The 25,679-nt window shown below is 35.3% G+C and overlaps 3 protein-coding genes and 1 pseudogene across 3 annotated transcripts in view; 1 reads left to right on the forward strand and 3 right to left on the reverse strand.

Moving 5' to 3' along the window:
- Window positions 1-2,218: 2,218 nt before the first annotated feature.
- LOC128235362 (platelet-activating factor acetylhydrolase IB subunit alpha2-like) lies at window positions 2,219-11,256 on the reverse strand. The gene is made up of 5 exons (XM_052950171.1): window positions 11,102-11,256; window positions 10,657-10,743; window positions 7,291-7,407; window positions 5,266-5,388; window positions 2,219-5,073 (listed from the first exon to the last, which is right to left on the reverse strand). Exons 1-5 carry the CDS (start codon window positions 11,165-11,167, stop codon window positions 4,753-4,755), a joined length of 714 nt encoding a protein of 237 aa, XP_052806131.1. The 5' UTR covers window positions 11,168-11,256; the 3' UTR covers window positions 2,219-4,752.
- Window positions 11,257-12,834: 1,578 nt separating this feature from the next.
- LOC128235738 (uncharacterized) lies at window positions 12,835-15,822 on the reverse strand. Its single transcript, XM_052950540.1, has 6 exons — window positions 15,738-15,822; window positions 15,262-15,480; window positions 14,963-15,058; window positions 14,575-14,656; window positions 13,732-14,314; window positions 12,835-13,677 (listed from the first exon to the last, which is right to left on the reverse strand). Exons 1-6 carry the CDS (start codon window positions 15,820-15,822, stop codon window positions 12,835-12,837), a joined length of 1,908 nt encoding a protein of 635 aa, XP_052806500.1.
- A 1,150-nt stretch (window positions 15,823-16,972) lies between these two features.
- LOC128235190 (uncharacterized) overlaps window positions 16,973-25,679 on the forward strand; it is a 58,121-nt gene continuing 49,414 nt past the window's right edge. The window contains exons 1-5 of the mRNA XM_052949941.1: window positions 16,973-17,047; window positions 23,059-23,220; window positions 23,588-23,675; window positions 24,575-24,721; window positions 25,406-25,469. Coding sequence (XP_052805901.1) covers window positions 23,086-23,220; window positions 23,588-23,675; window positions 24,575-24,721; window positions 25,406-25,469 — 434 coding nt within the window. The 5' untranslated portion in view covers window positions 16,973-17,047; window positions 23,059-23,085. The remainder of the gene's footprint in view (window positions 17,048-23,058; window positions 23,221-23,587; window positions 23,676-24,574; window positions 24,722-25,405; window positions 25,470-25,679) is intronic.
- On the reverse strand, window positions 19,826-21,482 carry LOC128235739 (uncharacterized; annotated as a pseudogene).

Genomic DNA, 25,679 nt, shown 5'->3' on the forward strand with positions numbered 1-25,679 from the left:
TACAAACTAGCCTCTATGTACAAGTAGATGAATAGGAGGTTGAAACGGTCCATGACTTACAAACTAGCCTCTATGTACAAGTAGATGAATAGGAGGTTGAAACAGTCCATGACTTACAAACAAGCCTCTATGTACAAGTAGATGAATAGGAGGTTGAAACAGTCCATGACTTACAAACTAGCCTCTATGTACAAGTAGATGAATAGGAGGTTGAAAGGGTCCATGACTTACAAACTAGCCTCTATGTACAAGTAAATGAATAGGAGGTTGCAATGGTCCATGACTTACAAACTAGCCTCTATGTACAAGTAGATGAATTGGAGGTTGAAACGGTCCATGACTTACAAACTAGCCTCTATGTACAAGTAGATGAATAGGAGGTTGAAACGGTCCTTGACTTACAAACCGCCCTATATGTACAATTGATGAATAGGAGGTTGGGACAGTCCATGACTTACAAACCGCCCTATATGTACAAATAGATGAATAGGAGGTTGCAATGGTCCATGACTTACAAACAGCCCTATATGTACAAGTAGATGAATAGGAGGTTGCAATGGTCCATGACTTACAAACTAGCCTCTATGTACAAGTAGATGAATAGGAGGTTGCAACGGTCCATGACTTACAAACAAGCCTCTATGTACAAGTAGATGAATAGGAGGTTGCAATGGTCCATGACTTACAAACAAGCCTCTATGTACAAGTAGATGAATAGGAGGTTGCAATGGTCCATGACTTACAAACAAGCCTCTATGTACAAGTAGATGAATAGGAGGTTGCAATGGTCCATGACTTACAAACAAGCCTCAATGTTCAAGTAGATGAATAGGAGGTTGCAATGGTCCATGACTTACAAACAAGCCTCAATGTACAAGTAGATGAATAGGAGGTTGCAGTGGTCCATGACTTTCAAACAAGCCTCAATGTACAAGTAGATGAATAGGAGGTTGCAGTGGTCCAGGACTTACAAACAAGCCTCTATGTACAAGTAGATGAAAAGGAGGTTGCAATGGTCCATGACTTTTAAACTAACCTCAATGTACAAGTAGATGAATAGGAGGTTGCAATGGTCCATGACTTTCAAACTAACCTCAATGTACAAGTAGATGAATAGGAGGTTGAAACGGTCCATGACTTACAAACAAGCCTCTATGTACAAGTAGATGAATAGGAGGTTGAAACAGTCCATGACTTACAAACAAGCCTCTATGTACAAGTAGATGAATAGGAGGTTGCAATGGTCCATGACTTACAAACAAGCCTCTATGTACAAGTAGATGAATTGGAGGTTGAAACGGTCCATGACTTACAAAGAAGCCTCTATGTACACATAGATGAATAGGAGGTTGCAATGGTCCATGACTTACAAACTAGCCTCTATGTACAAGTAGATGAATAGGAGGTTGAAACAGTCCATGACTTACAAACAAGCCTCTATGTACAAGTAGATGAATAGGAGGTTGCAATGGTCCATGACTTACAAACAAGCCTCTATGTACAAGTAGATGAATAGGAGGTTGAAACAGTCCATGACTTACAAACTAGCCTCTATGTACAAGTAGATGAATAGGAGGTTGCAATGGTCCATGACTTACAAACTAGCCTCTATGTACAAGTAGATGAATAGGAGGTTGCAATGGTCCATGACTTACAAACAAGCCTCTATGTACAAGTAGATGAATAGGAGGTTGAAACGGTCCATGACTTACAAACAAGCCTCTATGTACAAGTAGATGAATAGGAGGTTGAAAGGGTCCATGACTTACAAACTAGCCTCTATGTACAAGTAGATGAATAGGAGGTTGAAACGGTCCATGACTTACAAACTAGCCTCTATGTACAAGTAGATGAATAGGAGGTTAAAAAGGTCCTTCACATACAAACAAGCCTCTGCCTACAAGTACATAAAAAGAAGGTTGAAATGGTCCATTACAAACAAACAAGCCTCTACAAACAGATACATGAGCTGAAGTTTGAAATGGTCCACGACTTTTAAATGTAAGAGGGTTGTTAAAGAAATATGCTTAAAAGTGCTCTCATTTCTTCAAACATGACAGAAACAAATTAAACCTTTTATATGTAGATTAAAATATAGTGAGCTGATAAAACAAAACTTATTGTCGTAGGTCTGTTAATAATCTTGATGGGAACAATTCTTAACATGACCAAGCCAACATTAAGCTGAATTACCGTAAAAATAAGAGACAACAAAGAATATATTTCATATATGTTTATTCATACACTGGCATATTGATAGCACAAAGCCATAACACAATTATAGTTTAATATACAATAATCAAGTCAGTAACATTAAATTAAAGAGCACAGCAGGGAACTATTTGTCAAGGCAGAAACCCCGACAGTGTTTCTAAATGGACATGGCTTCAAAATCACAGAAAAAAAATGCGTAATAAGGTCAACAACAAACTAAATGCAGTGTTATGACAACACATACTTTGCAGAGATATATTCTGTGTACCTTTCATGCAAGACATATGCTATAAGGGTACATGTCCCTATCATTACAGGTAATTTCCAACACCCACATCTTTTCCATCATAGATAAGCCGCTCGTAATTATCAAAGGAAAAAGCATTGTCACAAGACGTCACACATATAATATTGGAATGTTCTCAACGTGTAATAGTTGAACAACTGTGGCACAAACCACCTATTCTAAACTCTTACTCAATGGTACTCTTGTTACTCTTACACAATTAACCCCTTTTATGGACTCATTTACTTCAGGCCAGTTTATTTCGTGAGTAATGTGAACAAAATGCTTGCAATAATAATCAGAAAAAGAATAAGATTTGCCGAAAAATGTTAGAAAATATAGTGAAATAAAGTTACTAGAATATCTCACTAATTCAGATATACTGTAATTCAGTATTTCAAAAAATGCTTTATACATAAATAGATACTTGAAAAAAGTCAATCAACTGGCAATCATGGTATTTCATTTGACATCGGGTAATTTAAGGAAATACATTTAAACTATTTCAGTATGGTCAACTGCATAACATCATGACAGCATCCAATCATGAATGAAATATCTCAGGAAGTCCTTCATGTAATCACTGTTATCATGAAGAAGACTGTCATCAACTTAAAAGTCAAAGATAAATAACAGCTTTATGAATTTTAATATACATTTACCCACGAAAAGCCTTATTAACAAAAGTGTACATATTTGAAAAAGACACAGTTTTCCTCTTACAAAACAATCACATATGTTTGAGTAACATACCCTGTATGTATTTCACATGCAGACTGGCCGACGGAAACAAAAAAAGTCTCTAATAACAATTTTGTTGGTGATAAAAAACAACAAGTGTTGACTGAAATATTCAGGGTGGCAAAAACGGTGTACAAAGCATATAATACATCATAATAAGGTAAATAACGATAAAATGCTACATGCTTACAACTTAAACAATAATGCTCCAATAGGCGTACTATGTATGACAACAAGTTACAATGCTATAACACACTGAGGTAACACATAAGCACAGTGTCATTGACTTCACATACCACTTCTTGCATATGAACTTCACGTTGCTGGTATTAGATACAATGAATGATCGGAGGCTTTTAGTCTGCCAAATTCTGACAAGTGAATTTAAATTCCAGTTCAAAATCTAAAGCCTGTCAATCTACTTCACACATCAAACTCAATTGACTACTGTCATCAACAATTTGGCAAATACCGAGGAAGCATCTATACATGAGCAGTTAACTTTGGTTTAACATCAACTGACCTATTCAATCATATATTTTGGGCATACAAATTGACTTTTCGTTGCCAGATGACATTAGTAATGTGATTTTATAAAGTGATTGACAAGTATGCTTTGTCAGATTAATTTGCAAACAGAAGCTAATTGATTGGAAGTGACTAAAACAACTTCACATGTACAACTACACATGTACCATTAAAACAGGAAGATAAACTCCTATGCAGAAAAGATCTCTCATCATGTACAAAATATGGCATGATTTTACCTACCCGGTACTCAGTTTAAAAAAATAATAAAAATATTTTCGTCTTTACCATATTATTTTGTTTCATCTTTAAAATAAAAGAATGTGTTATACCTTGAAATAAAAATATTTTGGTTGTCATCACACGATATGCGTGACAGTAGACAAGGCTAGTAACTGCTGCAATAAAGTTTACTTACCTGATTGACTTACATGTATGAGATAATGATTAGCTTTACATACACATGCACCACAATTCTGAACAAATATAGCTACTTTGTAACAGCATGAAATGCTTGTTCCATTCATGATTTGTTTACTGTAAAATTTAATGTAAATCTAAATTGTGACAGGGTATTTTACTTTTATCAAATAACATTTACATGTATAACATACATCTGACACATAGACATATTACACATTAAGATAATCTCATGATCCAAATATCGACCAAAGGTGTAAAATCAGCATGATAATGAACAGACTCGCACCAAAAGCAAGCACAACCAACAATTACTAGTGGAAGGTCATCACACAGGACCTGTCACAGCAATTTGACAATAATAAATGATGCAAGGTTTTCCTAATATTGTCATGTGAGCACAAATCCATAGATACATCACAACATGTGTACTTAAAACTATAATATCAACAGTGCAATTTTATGTTCACCTACAATGTATGTACAATAAAACAGCTTGACAGACACCAATAGCAGACATATACTTAAAACCTTTAAAGAAAAGCAGCGTCAATTTGAATTATTCAAGGAGCTTTCGTGGCCAGGTCTCCAGCTAAAGAATCAGAATCCTGGGACGTGTTTTCCACTTTAACAAACTCTTGCAGCAAATCCTGAGCCAGTTCAAGAAGAGGATCACAAAGCTTCTGGTAGCCACGACTTGTTAGATGAAGATAATCATACATGTCCATAGCACTAATTTTCCCCTCCGCATCAACATACATCGATGGATCTGTTGCTAAGAATGTGCAGTTTTCGATATCATCCAACTGCATTGCTAGGTTGTCGTTTATTTCCTTGATTTTTATTCTAAGAGGGTTAGGTTTTTCTCCTCTTGGTGGAATTCCCTGTAATGAAATTACATTTTTTATGACAATTTACAACTTTTGATTTCTCGAAAGACACAATTTTTAACTCAAAATACATTATATGATTGTGATACTTTAACTGATAAAAATATTACTCCTTGAAGCTGACCTAAATTCTGTGTACACAAAACTTGAACAAATTTCATTAATGTATGAATACAAAACACTTGCCAAAACAATTATTTGTGCCTTGGGTTGTTTGAGCTGAATGGCACTGACTATCTCAACAATACCGCCAGCCACCTGCTTAGCTGTGTGGTCATAGTTGTTGGTACCCACCAGCAGTACTATCACCTGGTAGGAAAACACTCAAGTGAGTAAATTCGGGATCATCATATTTGAGAACCAGGAACACTGTAGATATCTACCATGTATTTTTTTTTGGTCTAGAAAAATCTGACTTGAGGGCATGTGCATAAGCCTAAAACGAGGCTCACTGAATAAAGGGCAATGCAGTGTGCCAAATTGTCAAGTTTTTCAATCTGGACTGGAATGATTCATGATAAATCCCTTTTCTTCTTTACTTTAAATTATCAAAAAACACATGTGCATGTGACATTTTTTACTAACTTATGTTGCTTGAATGTTGAAATTAGCCAAATTTACCCAAATGCCAATCTACTTTTCAATAAAATAAAAAAAAACATCTAGAGGAAGTTTCTTTCAGATACATAGGTTTACTCATAATCACACAAATGCCTTGCTAAGTCATTTCAGTATAATGAACCATTCATATCAAACAAAGGATTCAATAATTTGAGAGCTGTCAATTAAAGAAGCCAATTTGTTTCATTAAAATCATCATAAATCAAAACATGACCATGTTCTTAGATAAAAACTTAACCTAACAAGAGCTGTCGTAAGACAGCGCGTTCGACTTCGCCGCTTTGACTTAGAAGTGAATACAATAACAATGTAATATTACCAAGTTTGGTCTATTTATGTCAAACCTAACTAAAATTATTCAATACATAAGGTGACTTTGATGCTGCCCTCCCACCACAATAAAAATGATGCAAGTCATTCAAATAACTTGATTTCCCATTATGAAAATCTGGTAAAGAATATACAAATATGCCTTTCATAAGAAATTAAAATAAAATTAAAAAAAAAAATAGTAATAAAAAAAAAAAATCAAGGGCCACATAGTATAGCCCTTCTTGTTTTCCCTTGGTAAAAAACTGGTTAAGAATGTAAAAATGTGCCTGTCAAAAGAAATTTAAAAAAAAATAAAAATTCAAGGGACATAATTTGTATTTAGGGTTAAAATTGAGTTATGTTTCTTGTTGTAAGATGGTCATAAATAATTTTGAATTTTATTAAGTGCATTGAATGAAAGGTATAGAAGTTTTTTTTATTAAAATCCCAACTTGCCCTTAACTTTTACTTGCCTAAAACTTTAACCTAAGTCAATCAGGGGCCATAACTTGTATTAAGGTTATGGAGTTATGTAACCTCATTGGATGATGGTCCTGAACAATTGTGTGAAGTATTAAGTCAATTGAATTAAGGGTATAGAAGTTATTTATAAATATCCCAACCTGCCCTAAAACTTTAACCTAAGTTTCATAGTCAATCAGGGGCCATAATTTGTATAAAAGGTAATATGGAGTTATCTAACCTCATTATGTGATGGCTCTGAACAACTGTGTGAAGTATTAAGTCAATTGAATGAATGGTATTGGAGTTTTAAGTGAAAATCTTAACTTGCCCTAAAACTTTAACCTGCCCTAAAACTTAAGTCAATCAGGGGCCATAACTTGTACTAAGGATAATATGGAGTTATGTAACCTCATTGTGTGATGGTCATGAACAACTGTGTGAAGTATTAACTCAATTGAATGAAAGGTATTGGACTTATACATGTAAGTGAAAATCCCAACTTGCCCTAAAACTTTAACCGGACGCTGACGCTGGGGTGAGTAGTATATCCCACCTATTCTTCGAATAGTCGAGCTAAACACCCTATGGTTACCAGTTTAAACAGACCAATTTTGGAGCACCTAGATTTTCAGCTTAATCATAATGTATCTCTAATTCTTTTCTGATCTTCTCTTTTTATCTTCTTAGGTCTAACCATATGATGAAAAATAAATATTAATGATATAATGTGTAAAATGGGATAATTTTATTCTAAATCACTAGAATGTAGCATTGAGTTAGGTACTGTAACATTAACAATTTCCGGTTACAAACCTTAGGTTCTAAGTTCTCCAATTCTCCATTCTGAACCCTCCACAACACATGCTGTGTCTGATCTCCACCTATACCAAAGTTAAGACAGTGTAGTGGCTCAAACATCCTTTTCCATAACTGAAAAGACAAAGCTAATATGTATTGATTTTTGATATGCAAAGGACACCACTACTGGTTTCTACACAGAGATTCAAATAAAGTTTTTTCCACTTTATCAGCTTTTGCCAGAGCGTAAACCAAAACAATCTGTTTTCAATTTTGGGGAGTTATGACTCAGAATTGAATTGAGAATTTTTGCATCCTAAACACAAATACTGTAGTTTTGAAATAATCAAATACTCTCTTTTCAAAACTTCAACTACAATAAACTACATTTATTTTTTCGGTGGGGACCCAACATTTTTGGAATTACGGACATTATATTTAGGGACATTACGGACCACCTTGAGAAACTTAAAGGACCATGATTTATAATGTTATTTACATTATTTTCGTTCACCACATCGTCTTCAATATTTAATATATACTTGTATATCGATATGCGTACTTATTTTGCTTTGACACCTGCAAATTATCTTCCAACTAACTGTGAAAAGCTCCAGTAAAATTCAAATAGATCAATGGTTAGAATGTGACCATTGATATTTCTATAATAAGAATACCGTATTTTCTACCGTACTATAAGGCGATCCGCTTATAAGAGGACCCCCTAACTTTGCCCATGAAATCTGGTGTTTTTGTCTAGACTCGTTTATAAGACAGGGTTAATTTTTTTTAAAGCAAATCCAGCAATTGAATTTCTCCAAGTCTGTGGTAATGTTCAAGCTAAACAGTCAATTATTAACTAAATTTGTTCATTTGCTTGGAAGAAAATCGCTGATTTAATGTCAACTGTGAACACTCAAATGGTAGGTTAATAATAGAACAATGTAAGGATTTTTCTTTTGTACATCCAAAGGTTCATTCATATTTGTAGTTTACTCAAATATATTGGCCATGATCTGAAGGTTCTCAGACGAAGATTATTGATTATTATTTTTCTGATCATATGGTATGTTCTAACCAGCCTAGACGCAATCTTGGGAGTAAATGGGGTTATACGGTAAAGGCTGACCTATTAAATACAAAACACTGCCGTGCACCTTTGATGTTTACACAGCTCGTGCTGTGACGTCACAATTTGTACCGTTTGATCTGCAGCCTACAAACACGACACATTCCATTACATTTGTTAATATGTTAAATTTTCGCAGGTGTTTGTTTGGATTGCAGTTGATGGGACTTAACCCTTTAGCACATAGACAAGTGGCCAGATTACACCTCCCAGTCAATAGCCAACTTACTGATAAGCAGTCCTTATCTGCATATGTACTTTTCAGGATATTTGAAAATGAGAAAATGAATACAGCAGTATGACCTTAAAATCAATATAACTCCAAATAATTGTTTTCAAATCTTTTTTATGTGAATACATTTTTATAGATAATTAAATTATCTAATAAATGGTGTCAATAATGAAATATAAAATTATTTTATTTCATCTGTGAATGCATTTCCAAGATGGAATTGTAACATTTCTTTGAAATGTCATAATTGCATTAAATCAAAGGGTAATAAAATGCTGGGATTGATCTAAATTTTATTACCCCATCATAAAAAAGACCCATATGGATTAAAAAGCCGACAATTGATGTTCTTGTGTACAATACACAGAAATGTGGCAGGAATGTCCGGTGTCATCCAGCTGAGAGATCCAGTCCAGAGTGTCTGTTTAATTTTATTACCCCCTCATAAAATTCTTTACAAAAAGAAAGCCGAGAAATGTTTTCAAAGTAATGAATAAAAAGATCTAGATCATGAAACGCTTGCACAAATGTGTTTACTTGACCTATTTTAGGACCGGAACCATGCTGGCCATCGATTTGCTCAGCAGAAAATTTACTCATCATTTTCTCGGCTACTTATTGTTTCTATTGTTTGAAACACAAAATATTATCTTCAAATAATTATAATCTTTATTGATTTTAATGGTTAATTCAACTGACATAATATATTCAATGATTTACGCATCAGTGTTTTGGGGGAAATTCCATACTGTACAGTACTGCTATTCCTCGAGGATTTATTACGTCACAGTGGGATCTCACACCTGTGATGTGCAGTATAAATAATAACTTTCAAGTTTTAGCAGACGACATTTTCGAGGGATAATCAATACACAAAAGGTTAAGCTTTAGCTTTATAAACATCCGGGATATTGTTTACAAAAAGAAAGATGCAAAATTGAAGTATTGAAATGACCCTATTGAAATATGCGGGAGATGCGTATACATCCAGTAGTGGATAGGGTCGGTCAGATGCGTTTACATCTGCTAATGAGCTATGTCGGCCTATCTCGTATACATGCGCTAAAGGGTTAAATTAGGAGAAATAAATAACCATTGATGATTGCGGATAAATTAATATTTATTAAACGATAAATAAAATGTGTATTGAAGCATGCCAGTTAGTCTGCATGATTTACGCATAGCCTAATCGTACGGAAAAAGTAAGTTTTATTTATAACACGGGAAAAATAACACAATTTCTTTTTTAAATATTTTAATTATAAAGGCAGTAACTGTGTCTCCTATGATAAACAAAGTGTTTGGACCGATAACAAGCGTTTGCCAATTAGAAGATATCAAGTGTTCACTGTAGCGAAACAAAGCAGACGGTCATCTTAATCTGATGGGTGTGATCTTGTTACTTTTATTGTCATCAGCAGACAATAAATCAGTCAGGCAGATACTCTATGGTGAATATTACTGATTTTGACTCTTATTCTTTCTGAATTTCTTATAGACTCGCCTATAAGACGGGCCCCCTACTTTGAGGTTTAACATTGGGACCCAATTTCCCAGTCTTATAGTCGAGGAAATACAGTATATAAATGTTCACATCACAAATATGGTATGTTAAAAACTTAAAACAAACTGTAAGTAGAGTTACAGTTCATGGTCCGTAATGTCCCGAAATACGGTACATTATAAAGTTTAAACAAACTGTGAGGTAAATTATAAATCATTGTCTGCATATATGGTATGTTATAAAGTTAAAACAAACTGAGTAAAATAATGTATATATATCATGGTCTGTAATGTCCCTAAATATGGACCGTTATGTCCCCAGATCTGGTTTGTTATGTCTGGTCTTTAATGTCCATGGTCCGTAATGAGCGTGACCCCATTTTTGGACATAACCAAATAACAACTACAAAAAATACCAAAAAAAATCATCAATAATTAGTGTAAATAAACTTTAACAGTCAGACATTACCAAAATATTTACTGCATCTATTGTGTGAGTATAATCTGAATTCTGTACCTGAGTCCTTGCCAAATTTTGTATCAAGGAATCACCTATGAACAACACCTCTGGCTCTCTCTTTGTATCTGTCAAAAACCTCTTGTGCTGAAAGATTGAACATTATTATGACATTGTGAGAGTATTTTTAAGAAGACCAAGCAACAAATAATGAATTGCTCACTTTAACTACATAACTAGATACCATAAAGCATTACATGTATTAATTATTATTATTATTATTTATATATAGAAATGCAGAAAACAGACAAAAATGAAAATATTATTTAATAATAAGATGACTCGTTATGAACAGAAAAAATTGTTAAAAGTGTTATTCAGGTAAACGCTTAAAAACAATAATGAAACAGGTTAGTTACATATATTGCCTTAATATGTCCGAAAAAAAAGATATCCGAAATTTTAGCCTCTTTCACTTAAAATAATTTTTCTCGGTTAAAGTTACCTGACTCATCCATCTCCCATCACCCTGGACATCTTGCATCGGTTGTGCATCTGCTGCTGGGTTCATTATTGCTAATATATTCTTAACTAAGTGTAGTTTCGTGATTAATTTATTAAAAAGGTACTTTATTGATCTGCATAATTAACGGAAGTGAAATAGAGGGATGCAACGTCCAAGTTACCAAACGGGGTCAATCGTTTTTTAAATATATTCCATTTCATTTAATTTTATCTGGCAATATATATTATAATAAGAGAATGATAAACACAATAGTTTTATTAAAGTTTAACATCATTTTAGTTATTTAGGTTGATTGGATAAAGATATCACAAAAGGTAGATATTATCACAGTGTAACGTGCGATGTCAACAAACACCAACATATCCCTTCAGGGAAAAGCATGCTCAACCCGGAAGAGGTCCACTGGTCTTTATAGAAACTAAATTGTCTATTCACACAGAGCTCGGGCTTTGCTAATTTGCACACTACCGACCAAGTCAACACACGCACCATGAACGCACTTCCGTCCATAACGGAATGCTATGAACGCACATCCGCCGACTATAGCGGTCCGTGACATTACTTTCCCCTCCGAGAAGACTGGTCCCGAGTCTTGGTCTGGGAAACTCAATGGTAAGGCAACTCCGTTCCGGCAGTTGTCATTATCCCACCGCTGCCACCATCTGTAACGTACAACGTCAACAAACACCAACAGATCCCTTCAGGGAAAAGCATGCTCGACCCTGAAGGGGTCAACTGGTCTTTATATACACTAAATTGTCTATTCACACAGAGCCCGGGCTTTGCTAATTTGCACACTACCAACCAAGTCAACACACGCACCATGAACGCACTTCCGTCCATAACGGAATGCTATGAACGCACATCCGTCGACTATAGCGGACCGTTACAACAGAATTATAATGATCCACAATTAGAATGGAACAAACATTAAGATGAAGATATGTATGCTTTCACAGGATAGCCAATAAAGTTTTACAACTTATTTCCAATGGGCTCCTTTTTATACAAAGTGTCAAAGGCCAAATATTGGCCCAATTTAAATCTTGGATCAATAACAACTCTTAATCCTACTCCCAGTTTAAATATACCACTTATCACAGATACACAGAAATGGGTAGCAAAATTGTTCTAATGAAATATGAAATCTGAGCATTCTTTGTTTCACATGTGCTGTTTGTGGTTATCTTTGAATCCGTTCTTAAATTCATATATTATGTTTCTTCGCATATGTAAACATAGTTATCAGAGGGGGTGGGGGTGGGGGGGGGGGGGGGTAATGTGATTGTGTTTGAAAATGCTGTTTTTGATAGGTTTAATATGAGCGTTGAATAAGTTGCTAACTTAGCTAACACTTACATTCCAACCTATAATATATTGACTCTCATAAAGTAGCCAATTCAAATAGTCATTGATATAATATTTATGTCATAGGTTTATTATGGGCGCCATTTCGAGTACTCAGAAGAAGTATGTACAAAAAGCTGTATCAGAAAAAAATTCAGAGAGGAAAATCAACACACAGCGCATAATTCGCAAGTTTAATGTATAAATATTTGTCAAAAACATGTATACATCATATAAGTATCAGCTGTACAACACACAGAAACAAACAAATAATACCGACATGTAAGTTAAAAATGTAACAAAGTAATCACAAAAGTTCATATAAGTTGTTTAAGTGTATAAAAAAATAAAAAATAAAAAGCAGTTCAAATATTTGATGAAGAATCTGTCAATCCAACTATCGTAATAGGTGACAGGGGTTTAATTGGCTTAAACGTTGCCATACGTGCATACATGTCGCCTCTTTCGGACGTTTCCGTCGGAGTGACGTCCTCTTCATCATCTTCTAAATTGATAATCTCATCCAATTTTGAAATGACATCATATGACCCGTATATTTCAAAGGCGTGGTTGTCAATACCTGTCATACCGCTCTCGTCCGGAATACAAAGTTCTGTTTTGTCATGTACCTGTCCATTTTTAGCAGCCGCAGTTAGTTGAGGGGTTTGTTCATATATGCCCGACGATTCTAACTGTGTGGTCGCTCTGAACATACTTTTATTTACGGTTGCATAAATGTTATTGCTAATAAGTTTGGGTTTTGGATGAATTATTCTAGGCCTTGCCACCTTGCTGTAAATAGTTTCTAAGTGTGGTTTAGTTGGGGTAAGTGGTCGGGCGGGCTCAGTAAGTATTGCGCGTGGCCTGCTTTGAATCTGCAGTGAATCTGGATCGTGATAGTGTAACTCTGATAGGGGACGGTCATTCTGAAGTTCACTTTTTTGCCACTGTCCAACAAATTGTTCTTGAGTATTGACATTAAATTCTTGTATTTCAGCATTCCTGTTAATGATGCCATTGGTGGATTTTTCATTTGACACATGTATATCAGCCTGCTCATAGATTGTCGTCGACGTCGGATCATGGTCAAGGGAAAATCTCAAGGATCGCCGACTTCTGCTGCTTGGTTCTCGTTGAAACTCTTCACTGGCGCTTTGAGACGGGGAGTGGACAATTGCCCGAGTAACATTTCGGTTGGTTGGAAAACCCTGTACGCTCCTTGAACTTTCGCGGTACTTTCTATCCATAGCTGTTGGTAATGCCTGGACGCTTCGAACGCTCCCGCGGTACGCCTTATCAGCACACGAACCGGAAAAACCAGCGGCAAACCTTTCTGTCCGCTTAGCTTGTTGCCGAAGCCGTCTCTCAATTGGTATATCAAAAACGTTTAAGCGTCGATTTCCACCGCCAACACTGTATGTACTGTTTATGCTTCGTTGACTGCTTCGGCTATTTGAATGGCGTTGGCTCCCTCTGTTCTGCATATTCATTGCACAATACATTTTCCCGAGAGCGTGTATATCTGGAGTACTGTAGCCCTTTTTCAGTCGACCGGAAGGAATATGCGATACACTTCTTCTAGAGCCAGTACTAGGCCTGCCCCTAATCAAATGGCTAGTTGTTCGTGATGAGGTCATAGTCATACCGGAAGTAGAACTTCTACTGGAGCAAATGGATTCTGGGTAGTCATTTGGGTCGAGGGTATTCAGGGACTCTACCGAGAGCGACATGTCGGCAATCGGGATCACACTCACACCATTTTCCTCTCGATCCTCCAGGTGCTCGCGCAGCGCTATTCGGATCTGACGCTTCTCAGCAAGATGTCTCGTACTGTCGTTCTGTTGCCTGCAATGAGAGCATTATTCAAGACTGATCATTTCGGAATGAAACGGCATAACTACCAGAGACGGTGCATGGCGGAAATTTCGAATGGTAAAATACAATGCTCAGATAATAATATTCAAAAATACCCTACCGTGCAAGAGTTCAATGATACAAATATCGATTTAGTAATGTTTCATGACTTATTATTTTTCATACGAGAACTTATCAAATCTGCCATGGAAATATAATGTCATGCAGATGTTTTAGTACCTTGAACGTACCGTCGTTTGAGGACACAGCCGACCATGAGACAGATGCCGACGAGGAAAATGACACAAGATCCGACAATAATGTAGATGTAGACTGAAAAAGAATACGGAATTATTTGATATTAGTTATCTTAACCTTTTCTAAGCTTCATTTGTTGAATTAATGTCTAGTTACACGAAACAATAGGAACATGAACAGTTGTAATGAAAGCCTTTGCAACATCGATACAAAAAGAAAAAGAAAAACATACTTCAATCTTTTTAAAAGGAAAGAAGATTTATAGAATATTTCTATGAATGGATTTTTCAAAAATATGATTTAATCTTTAGTGAAATTGTTTATATACTTAATATGTTCCACAAATAAAAATGCAGTGGAAAATAGTATTTATTGACTTACTATCATTGCTGAGAACCGCGGTGGATGCAGACTGGACATCGTCGTCGCCTGTTTTCGGTGGAGACGTGCCTGGTGTGGATACCGGAACTGAACCGTCTGAAAGAAACATCATTCCATAAACATAGTTAGATAAAAAAAAATATAAATTAATACAGGCCCAAGCTAATCAAGCAACATAATGTTTAGAAATGTAATTGTAACATTAACCAAATTTTTTTTATTGATTATACATGTGTACAGTTGCCATAAACATTATAGTTTTCAGAGTTTAAAAATCTTTATGGACAGAAAGCACGTACTATAGCTATAGCAAAGGTAGAAGATGCCACTGCATCCATTGGTGACCCAGACCGCCTTGCCACGGTAACCAAACGTGGATTTAAACGCGCAGTTTTCTGACGTTAGGTTCTGGTGAAGCTTTATAAGGTAGATGACTTCTGCTCCGGGCACGTAACACTCGCGGTAGAAATAGTTGAGACTTGAACAAGTAACACTGCCGAATGAAAGTGCACCGCATTCTGAAAAGAAAGAACACAGTGTGTGACAGTTGTTCTCTTCTTTTGTTTTATGATGTTGTTGTTTTTTCTTTCCGATATTTGTATTGAATTGTATGAAACAATTTGCGTTCATTGAATATTTAAAAACAAATATCGAATACAATGAAACAGATAAAACACTTAAAATACATTTTAATTAATTTTCTCACTAACTAATGAATGGCATCGTGATTGGCATTTCTTTTACACACTAGAAAAATATACCACATTTAAAATACCTTTAACGTCTGCATCAGTATAGCATTGCACAAATCCAAGAACCAGCATTCCACATAATCCGAAAAGTATTTCTCTAAGAGTCATTTTTAGTCAACTGAACAATTCCTGTCAGAAATCGAAATCCGAAATAACGGTGTTTTTACGCAAACCTTTGTTGTATGTTGTACAACAAAATTGCGGACATTTACAAAGGATAGATACACAAATATTTTGGACAACGTCAAAGGGGCGGTTCGCATATATATATATTGCCATCCCGGGGCCAGTTGTCACCATTGTTTTGCATTGTTTTAGTAGCGGTCACTATTGATGGAGCCGATAAAATCAACAATTGACCGTTACCGGCCCTCTGGTTAGTAACAAATTAGTCAGTTCAGTGATCTGCTGATGGTATCGAACATGATTTTGTATTTGTGAACACGTTAGTCAGAATTAAGAAATCTGAATCATCTTCATGTATCTAAACGTATTGAAAAATGAACTTGCAGCAAAAATAATAAATTCCTTCTGCCGTGAAGCGCCGGTAGTATACATGTAGTACCTCGACTGGCTACTTCAAATACAACTTGATCACCATATATGTAAGTATTTCAACGCAATTCCTTTTAGTACATATTCGGTAACATGGTATCAACCTATGTATGACATTTTTAATGGCTTTAACTTAACATTTTTAGAGTCGTGAGGAATTAAAGGAAGCAAACGTAAACTGTAAATGTATCAACGTTTGATGAACTCAGTTGATGGTGGACATTTTGTAATTTCTGCCATTAAATATCATCTGCCCTTCGCCAAACCCAACAATCGATTATGGCATGTCGTCATTCCTACGTCTAAACGAATAGCCAGGACCCGTCCAAACAGCAGCAACAACGCACGCTACATTTTTTATATATTAACCACTCCAAAATTAAAGTAGCACTTTTGTTTTCGTCTTTACACATGCTATGCTTCACTGTCCTCTCCATCAAATCCCTCCCTGCTTGAATAAAAAACAATAAACAAATACTTACCATAAAAACAACATCATAAACAACAACAACAACAACAGCAACACAGAAACGAAGTCGGATTGCAATTAGATAGTTCAATCTGTGACCAATAACTATTCCCAGGTTCAATCTATGAACCGCTGCAAACTTTACAACGTTTTCCATGCTTTCAATTTTAAGAGTGCTATGTAACCAACCGATGACGATGACGTCATCCTTTGCAGACGATTAAAAGGGTGGATTAAAAGACAACAATTGAAATACGAATATAAATGATTTCCAAGCGCTGCTGAAGTGATAAATGAGAAGGTTACTTGGTAATCAACCAAATAAATTTGACGATTCGGATGGGGCCTTTGTTTGAAGCCAAAAGACTGAATTGACTTGATGTTGAAAATGATAGAACACAGTCATTTGATTACTGTAGTTATGGCTTCCATAACTTTAAAAGTCGCTATTTTAATTTTTTGACATTTACGCAACAGGTCTATCAGCACTATAAAAACTGTTCGATGAAGTTCTTTAGCTATCATTTGATAGGAGTAAACAACACAGTCATTTGATAGGAATAAACTGCTTTTGTGTCCTACATGTATGACCTGAAATACATTTAGGTGACATATAACCTGAAAATATTTGTTTTTTCTTCAGAATTATCAACGGGTTCTCTCCTACCAATGATCTAGCAAAAAAAAATGTCATGCATTGCTGCAGTTCAGAAATTCTTGAAAGGTTTAAAATACAGTGAGCTCGATAGTTCCAGGTCAGTAAAAAAATAAACGAAGCGTGTCTGTTGGAAAGGAAAGAATAGAAAAATAAAACTACAGTACATAAATTGATGAACAAATACTTAAACTTGACGATGATGTTTTGAAACACTTAAGTTATGTTACTTTGTTGAAATGATTCATCAGTGTCTGCAACTGGAAGCTGTAAATCTGACAGTTTCAGGTCAGACTCGTCACTTCACTTCCGGGTCACATTAAAAATACACATTTCTGAATGCAGGGGTAACCTCAAACAATGTTATAATCAGCTTGGAGTAGGATAATTGGTCCCAGTAATCAGCAATTCTACAGTTGTTGAAAGGAACGAGATATTTATTTAACCTTTTCTTTGAAATATAAAATTATAACACATTTATGATTGAACAACTCTTTGCAATTACATATATTGCAACTGCAACTTTTTTTTTTCCTGAAAAAAAGCAAAATATAACATTAACTGAAAAAAACGAACACATTATTCAATCTCTTCACATTTTCAGTAACCTTTCAAAGATAAATAAATATAACTTGATGAACAACATGTACAAATGCATAACTTCATTAAACAAGAAAAACACAATGATATTTAAATATAGGAACATTATGTTCATTTCTGTTTTTTCTTTCTGAAAAAGTCTTCTACTTTAATACAATCATCATTCCAGAACCCTCTTTCAGTGCATTAAGTAGGGTGTTTTACTGTCAGAGATGAAACCATCTTTATGTTTTGTTTTGCATACATAAAACAAGTAGCTGGAAGAACCAAGCCCCCTCCTTCATTTGGTGCAGGCCATGGTGGGAAGCTAGGAACTGGTTTCCCTGTTGTTTCAGCAAATATTTTACCACCGTCATCCAAAACAGAGCGAAAAAGTCCTGCCAAAGACGTTAGAACATGTCTGATCGGCAAATCAGCAATATCATTCACTTAATTTAATTATACTTTATTATTGCCTGCATGTAGTTTGGGATATACAAGAGCTTCACTTACAGCTGGGGATATATCTGTGCTACTTTTGGGAACATCCAAAGCTGGGGAGAGGTGTGAGGAACTGCTGCTGGTTCCAGAAACAACCATTGCTAAATCAATACCCACTGTCTGCGTTGTCTCTTCCCAGTTTGTTACATTATTGTGGTGTCCAATTCCTAGTGACATTACAGTTGAGGGCAACTGATTCAGACCCTTTAATGCTGAGTTTTCAGTTTGCTCTGAAACATCTGTTGTTCTAGGGTGTGCCTTACTATAAAGTTTTTTTGTACACTTCAAAGCAAGGGGAGCTTTCTTGGACATCATACCCTTCAACTATTCTATATTTATTAGGGATGCAAACGAATGGCAAAATTGGTATTCGAATATTCGGTAATTCTTTCGATCGAATATTCGATTACCGAAATACATATTTTAGAAGATGTAGTAAACTACTATTATTATTCGCTAAAGTAATAGCGGGGGCATTTTAACCCTACTTTGTCGTAGCCAGTACGCGCGGCAGACCCTGATTTTTCCCAAATGAGCCTTTGAAATTCTCCATTTTCAGGAAGAAAAAGCAAAACATTATAAGCAGACAAACAAAAAATCAAATAAGTCAATTCCGCTTTCTTTTGTAAACAATGTGAAATTAGATTTATTCCTAGTCAAAAAGTGTTTTGCGCCAATGGAGGGTCTTTCCGTAGGATGATCAGCCTCGTTCTGAAATTGACCTCTAAATTGACTAAATATAACGATGGAAACCCCAAACCAACTTGGTTCTAGTAAAATAGTAAAACAAAAACATAAGTGGATTGGATTCAGCCATTGTACAACAATAGAGGAAATATATCCTAAAATCCATTTCAAAGCACGAAAATTGTATCGAAACATGGAAACAGTTTAAAGCACATATATGGAACAACATTATTGTCGCACATGGCATTCAAATCATCACCTCGATTTGCGCTATGTTGCACAGTATTTGCAGCTAAGAAAAAACATTGGTGTTAAAGCCGATCTCTAGCTAGGTAGTGTAAAAGTAGGGGGACTTTTTATAGTACCCGGCGATATGTCCCTAAAATGACACATTCACACCTCTGACATAAAGGGCCAATCGTTGTAAAAACAAGACAAACAAACTTTATAAACAACATCAGTGTTGTAGGCAAAATGTGTTTTATTCTCTTTATTGAGCTTTTTTCGAATACTGATTTTGACATTCGAATACCAAACGTTTGATCGAATATTCGAATATTCGTTTGCATCCCTAATATTTATATATCCGCCTAACAGGTGTTGAAAGGGCACATTCTAAAGCTTCAAGGACACTTTCAGCCTTGGACTGTTCTGATGTTGTTGTCTCATTGGCGGGTATGCTTTCGCCACATTTGTTTTGTTCTGCACTTCTTGTACTTCCACCTGAGAAGTGCTGGCTTCAATGCTTCACTGCTGATGGCGCTGCTGTCCACAGGGTATATACCTGACGACTTGAATGCATTTATTACTGTGGGAGGTTTATAGAAGAGAAGGAATGCTTCTGTTAGTTTTTTCTGCGAAGTATTCTCGATTTGTGCTTCTCCCTGGGTTTTCTCTGCTGTGCTTTCAAACAGTTAAATGCCATTTAGATTTCAGAGGTCCAAAAACACCTTTGTCTAGTGGCTGCATCAGCTGGGTTGCGTTAGGGTCAATTCTGTGTAGTTCAATTTCTTTCAATTTAGCTATAGTAAACACTGAGATATCAATATGACTGCTGACACTGTCAAATAATAGTGTAACAGGACGCTCTGTTCCAGCATGCTTGTCAAAATGGTCAATAAATTTTGAGAAAGTTAATGCATTCATCCATCCCTTTTTTGTGTATGCAATATCACTGCCTTCTGTGGAACCTGTTAGAGGATTATAACCTCCGGGTTTTGGATCTGGAAACACAAATAAGGGTGGCATCATCTCTCCAAGGGCACTTCCACAGTCAGTACATGACGGTTAGCCTTTCCTTACCAGCTGTGATATGGGGAACTCGTGATACCCTTGTAGGTCCAATTACTTTTGACTTGTTGCTGCTCATACTAAACCCTGTCTCATTAGCATTCCAGATTCTTGAAGGTTTGTCAATTAAGTTCTTACTTATCAGAAACTCTTTGAAACATGCATACCATTTGTCTGTTCTGTCCTTTGTGACTTTGGATCTACAAAGCTTAAGTTGGGTTTTTGGTTTTAATGATACTAAATGTTTGTTTCTTGACATAAAAGATGTGTACCATCCAAACCCAGGTCTTTCATCCTTAAATGGTGTTTTCCGTTGTTCATTTATGACAATAGATTGAATGAAATCCAAAAAACTCACAAGGTCTTAATCCCATACCTTGTAGAGCCATTTCACTCAACCAATCCGCAAAAGGGGGAAAATTTCGCAGCGTTTCAGTAAAAAAGGGGGAATGTTCAGGATCTTGGTTTCCACATCATACCAAACAGAATGATCCGGTTCAGAAAGTTCGGACTCGATCACATTTTGTGTGCTAGTGGATTGACAGTCAGTGAAGAAAGAATCGATTTTCCGAATATTTTTTGCGTCATTTTTTTGTTGACATTCTCAAGCACGCGAAATAGAAAAAGAACAGAATACGGTATGTCGTAAACCATCAAGGGAGACCACTTTGAATAATTAAGTTTAATCAATTAAGTTCAATGTAATTTACCTCCCCTGGCAGATGAAAAAACGACGGCTGATTTTTCGCAATTTGGCAATGAAATATTGAATTTTATCGGAGGGGAATTATCATTTTTAGGGGGAAAACTAGGCTTATTTTCAGAGGAGAAGGGGCCGTTAAATATATAAGGTAAATAAAACCTGTTAAGTGACATTATATTTTTACGTACATCATACAATGCTTTACGTACGCATTCTGACTTCCCTTGGAGACATTCTCTTTCCCCTTTTGTATATTGGGAGATGGCTTTTACCTGCTTTACTTCTGGACTTAGTCTATGTGCAAAAGTCAACTTCCTCTTGGGACCCATGATTCTACCAAAATGATGCAGATTTTTTTTAACATGTTTAAACAAAATAGGAAAATAGATACTATTTGCACTAGTTAATCTTGTATGAGGTAATGTATTTAAAATAACTATTGCATTCCATACTGTTAAAACTTATTATGACACAAATAAGTATGCAAAACAATTGAAATTGTATAAATTAGCAATATTAAACAGTGGTGTATCATCACAAGCAATAAGTTAATAGTAAACAGCTGTCAAAATCGATGTTGCAATGCGTTCACAATTTTGAGAAAGTCCCTGATGCTGACCGAAACTGTCACAGGCTAGCTAGGTCAAGGTCAAGGTATCTGGTGCATTTGTCAAAACAAATTAAATTTATGACTCTTATTCAACTGTTAATAACCTACACAATAACATCTAATTTATACCTGGATTTCTTAAATTACCAGTACAAACATCGGTTTTTGTTGTGCCTTGTATACAAAAATATCGCGCATACGCTTATTTTGGGAACGCTCCAGTCACGCGTATCGTGATGACTACTTCCAGTTTCAAATGACAACATCAGAAATCAAAGTAATATTAGCGAACTGATTGGGAAACATGTCTATATATTCAAATGAAAAAAATCCTGTATCGTTCTTGAATTATAAATAAATTTTTCTCGATTTGACCCAGAATTGTCGATGACCTGGAACTGTCATGTTCACTGCTAGAAAAACTATTTTTTGGTCACCAGTCTAATAATAGGACTGTTGGCCCCAGGAACTTCATACTTGGTATGTAAGTTGGTCATGACCAGTAGATGACCCATATGTTTATTTAAGTCTCAAATCCAACAGCACAAATTTCAGGTCCATCATTGATTATTTCACACTTACAACCACATTATGGGGGAGGCAAGTGCTTATTTAAAAAAAAAATCTTTTTATTTTAAGTTTTTATTAATGTTCTTAAGAAGTATTGAAATGTGGTATGTAAAATAAACTAGTACTTTAAGTGCAGGACCAATTGTTAATTTATCGGAGAGATATACTAAAAAAAAAAATCTTCAGATTGAGGAACAAATATGGAACTATAGTTCTGCAAGTGGTCAGTCTTCAAAACATATTGCATGCTCAACATTATTTCAATTCCATACAAATATAAATATGGCTATCAATTTTTAATATGATGCTTAACTTTATAGTTATGTCTGGCTTACGATAATACATGTATGTAGGTTAACCAGTCTTATATTGGGGAATACGGTAGCTGTTTAAATAATTTATAGATTATTGGGTGTAAATCAAGTATTTTTTAAATGAACCTTTTGAATTCCAAAATAATTTAAGGTATTGAAAGATATTTTTTTTTTTTTTCAAATTTACAGCCTAAAATAAATGTGTCAGGCTCTTGTTGAGTTTTGATATGTGCATCCCATCAGCCCTTGGACAAGTTCGGCCTGTACTGTATTTATAATATAAAGGTCAGTTTAAATTCTTTATCTGTACATCTCAGTACCAATGGGCCATTGCACAGAAAAACTCTTACTACTGACCCATAAGCATTTTGTGAGATATTGATAATTGCCTGAACATGAGTTTCATTGTAGACTGCATGAGCACCATATCATTTTGAAATGCCATCAAAACGTGAGCTAGATCTGTGGGCCAGTGGTGAGGCGGACAGTGTATTTGTGTACTACCTGACTGGAATCTTCATTCTATCCTTCTTTATGACACTCCTCATCACTCGCTCACTGAGGAGGAAGGAGGTAAAGAGGCTACTTAATGTAACTGTGATTGTATATATATAGAGATCAGCAATTATATATAGCTCAGCAATTTTCCTGACGCAGATACACAATGTTCTTGCCTAAGGCATGTTGAACCCCCATTCATTGCTATGTGTCCCTCGGAATTTCAAGATGAAATTTAGTGTTTTGCAAAACAAACATTTGGCATGTACCGGTAATTTGGTTGTTTAAAAAAAATCTGTTTCTAAAAAAATAATTTAAGATAAGGTTTTCAATGAGGCAATACGATGACTGGATTTTTTCTTTAAACACAACTCATTCTGTGCATGATGACAGGGGTGTGCTGTTTTTTCTACAACATGTATTTTCTTTTTCTAATTTTAAGCCCAGAGTGATAGAACTGGTACATGTAGACAATAATAGGGATGTTTTGTTGTCGTACATGGTTATCATCACTACCAACCGAACACCAGGTAGGAAAATAGAATTCATAACTCAACAAAAATAATTCCAAATATGTTACTCTTTTTTATGTGAAGTGTTTTGGTGGTATTCACAGACTTTTACATGCTGTTTCTCGTTGTAAAAGCTCCTCCATTTACACCCGAAATTCTGGATATCTTATCATTATGAAATATTTGTCTTGAATACTGTTCCAATGAAAATAAATTGCCTTGCTTTCAAACTGTTATATTTGGTGTACTTACAGTGTTTTTTTTGGTGCAATTTACTGCCTTTTAAAGGCTGTTTCCCCTTGCGAAAAAATGTCCATTTTCCCCAAAATTTTATATTTTTTTCCTAATTTGATTAATGTAGATTACGTTAATGAATAAAAAAGCAAAGAATTTCTTGCAATGTAAACACAATCTTGACAAAACTTACTCTTTTACAGAATAATGTATGCATAAAAAATTTAGAACATGTATATTCACCAATATATTAGCTATTTTGGTCTGATTTTGTATTTTTCCCAAAGTCAACTCTTTTTCCCAATGTGCAAGGCACAGGCGGTAAAAATACTTCCAAAAAAAATCACTGACCTATAGTTATGTGTCAAATGATGTTTTTCTGTACTAATAACAGTTGTTTTGCATAATCTTGCTTGAATTTCCTTATGTTCAAATAAAAAAAAAATTGTGGCAAATGTTTAATTCGCATTAGGTTTTAAATTATGAGTTAAAAATGTATAGGGCATTTGAATATGTTTTTGTAAGGTCTTCAAAAATATTTCAACCTTTAAACTATATGTTGATTAGATTATAAGTATCTAAGATGTGTTTCCGGTACGGATAGAAAAATCCAACCCGGGAGCATGCGTGTAAGCCAGGCACAAGGCTTTTCATTCATATCATCATCTGTATGGTATTTGCAGGCAGTGGTTGTCCGGAGATGGCCAAGGTGTTCATGCAAGTACAGGGGCAGTATGGTCCATCCCAGTACTACCAGTTACGCTCCAACAAGGGGGGCAGGGCACTCTTTTGTAGAGGCTTTACTGATATATTCCTCTTCAAAGTTCCAGGTGCGGTACATGAAATGCTTTTATATTATCTTTTCAAATGTTTTGGATTTAACAGAATGCAAATCAATTCATATAAGGAAAGCATATTTCACACAATGTTTCCATTGTATCATGTAGATCTAAAATTGTTTACTGACCATGGTCGAAAAGGTTAAGAAAACAAGTTTGACTGACATTTGGTATTACTGTATTAGATTTAGTACCCAGTGGGTTGCCAAATACTTCATAAGGACACTTTGTAATACTTAACAACAGTCAGCATTCGACACTAATGGTGTCCAGGGATCCCGAGGACACTACATTTTAATGAGGGACACCAGAACCTCCATGTCAGGTGTCCCGGCGGAACAAAATTGATTTTAGGCAGTTAATTAGAAAGGAACCCAATATAAACATTCTTTTTTTAAGCAGACATTTATACAATGGTAAGACACTAGAATAATAAATTCAAGAATTGAAGAGCTTTTCTACACCATTCTTTATGTGAAATTCTTTGAAGAACACAAATAAACTTGAATAAAAGCATTCAAATACCGAAGAAAAACTAGGCCAAATTGAAAAGGGTCTACGGGACATTTGACTACAGAGATAATTCATGTTAATTCTTGTTGTCCCTTTAGAATCCCTGAGAAATAAAGTTTAGCGCCTCTCCAGACATTTACTGTTCATGCTTTTGATTTTCAGCATCTGTTGGGAAGATTTTAAGTGCCAAATTTGTGGTTAGTGGATTATATGCACCCATATCATGGTAATTACATTTTTAATACTTCACTTTGTTTTTATACTTCATTTTGCTATTATAAAGTTAAGTTGTTCTTCAATTAATATTTTTTATCTTCTTAGGATAGTTTTTACATTGTTGTGTTTTTCCCCTGAAATTGTCAAGCGTATTTAAATATAAATGATTTTAATCATTGATCTCTGTTTATTTTCATATATATGCCTTTTCATTGAATCA

The sequence above is a fragment of the Mya arenaria genome, chromosome 5, assembly GCF_026914265.1.
Source record: "Mya arenaria isolate MELC-2E11 chromosome 5, ASM2691426v1".
NCBI lineage: Eukaryota > Metazoa > Mollusca > Bivalvia > Myida > Myidae > Mya > Mya arenaria.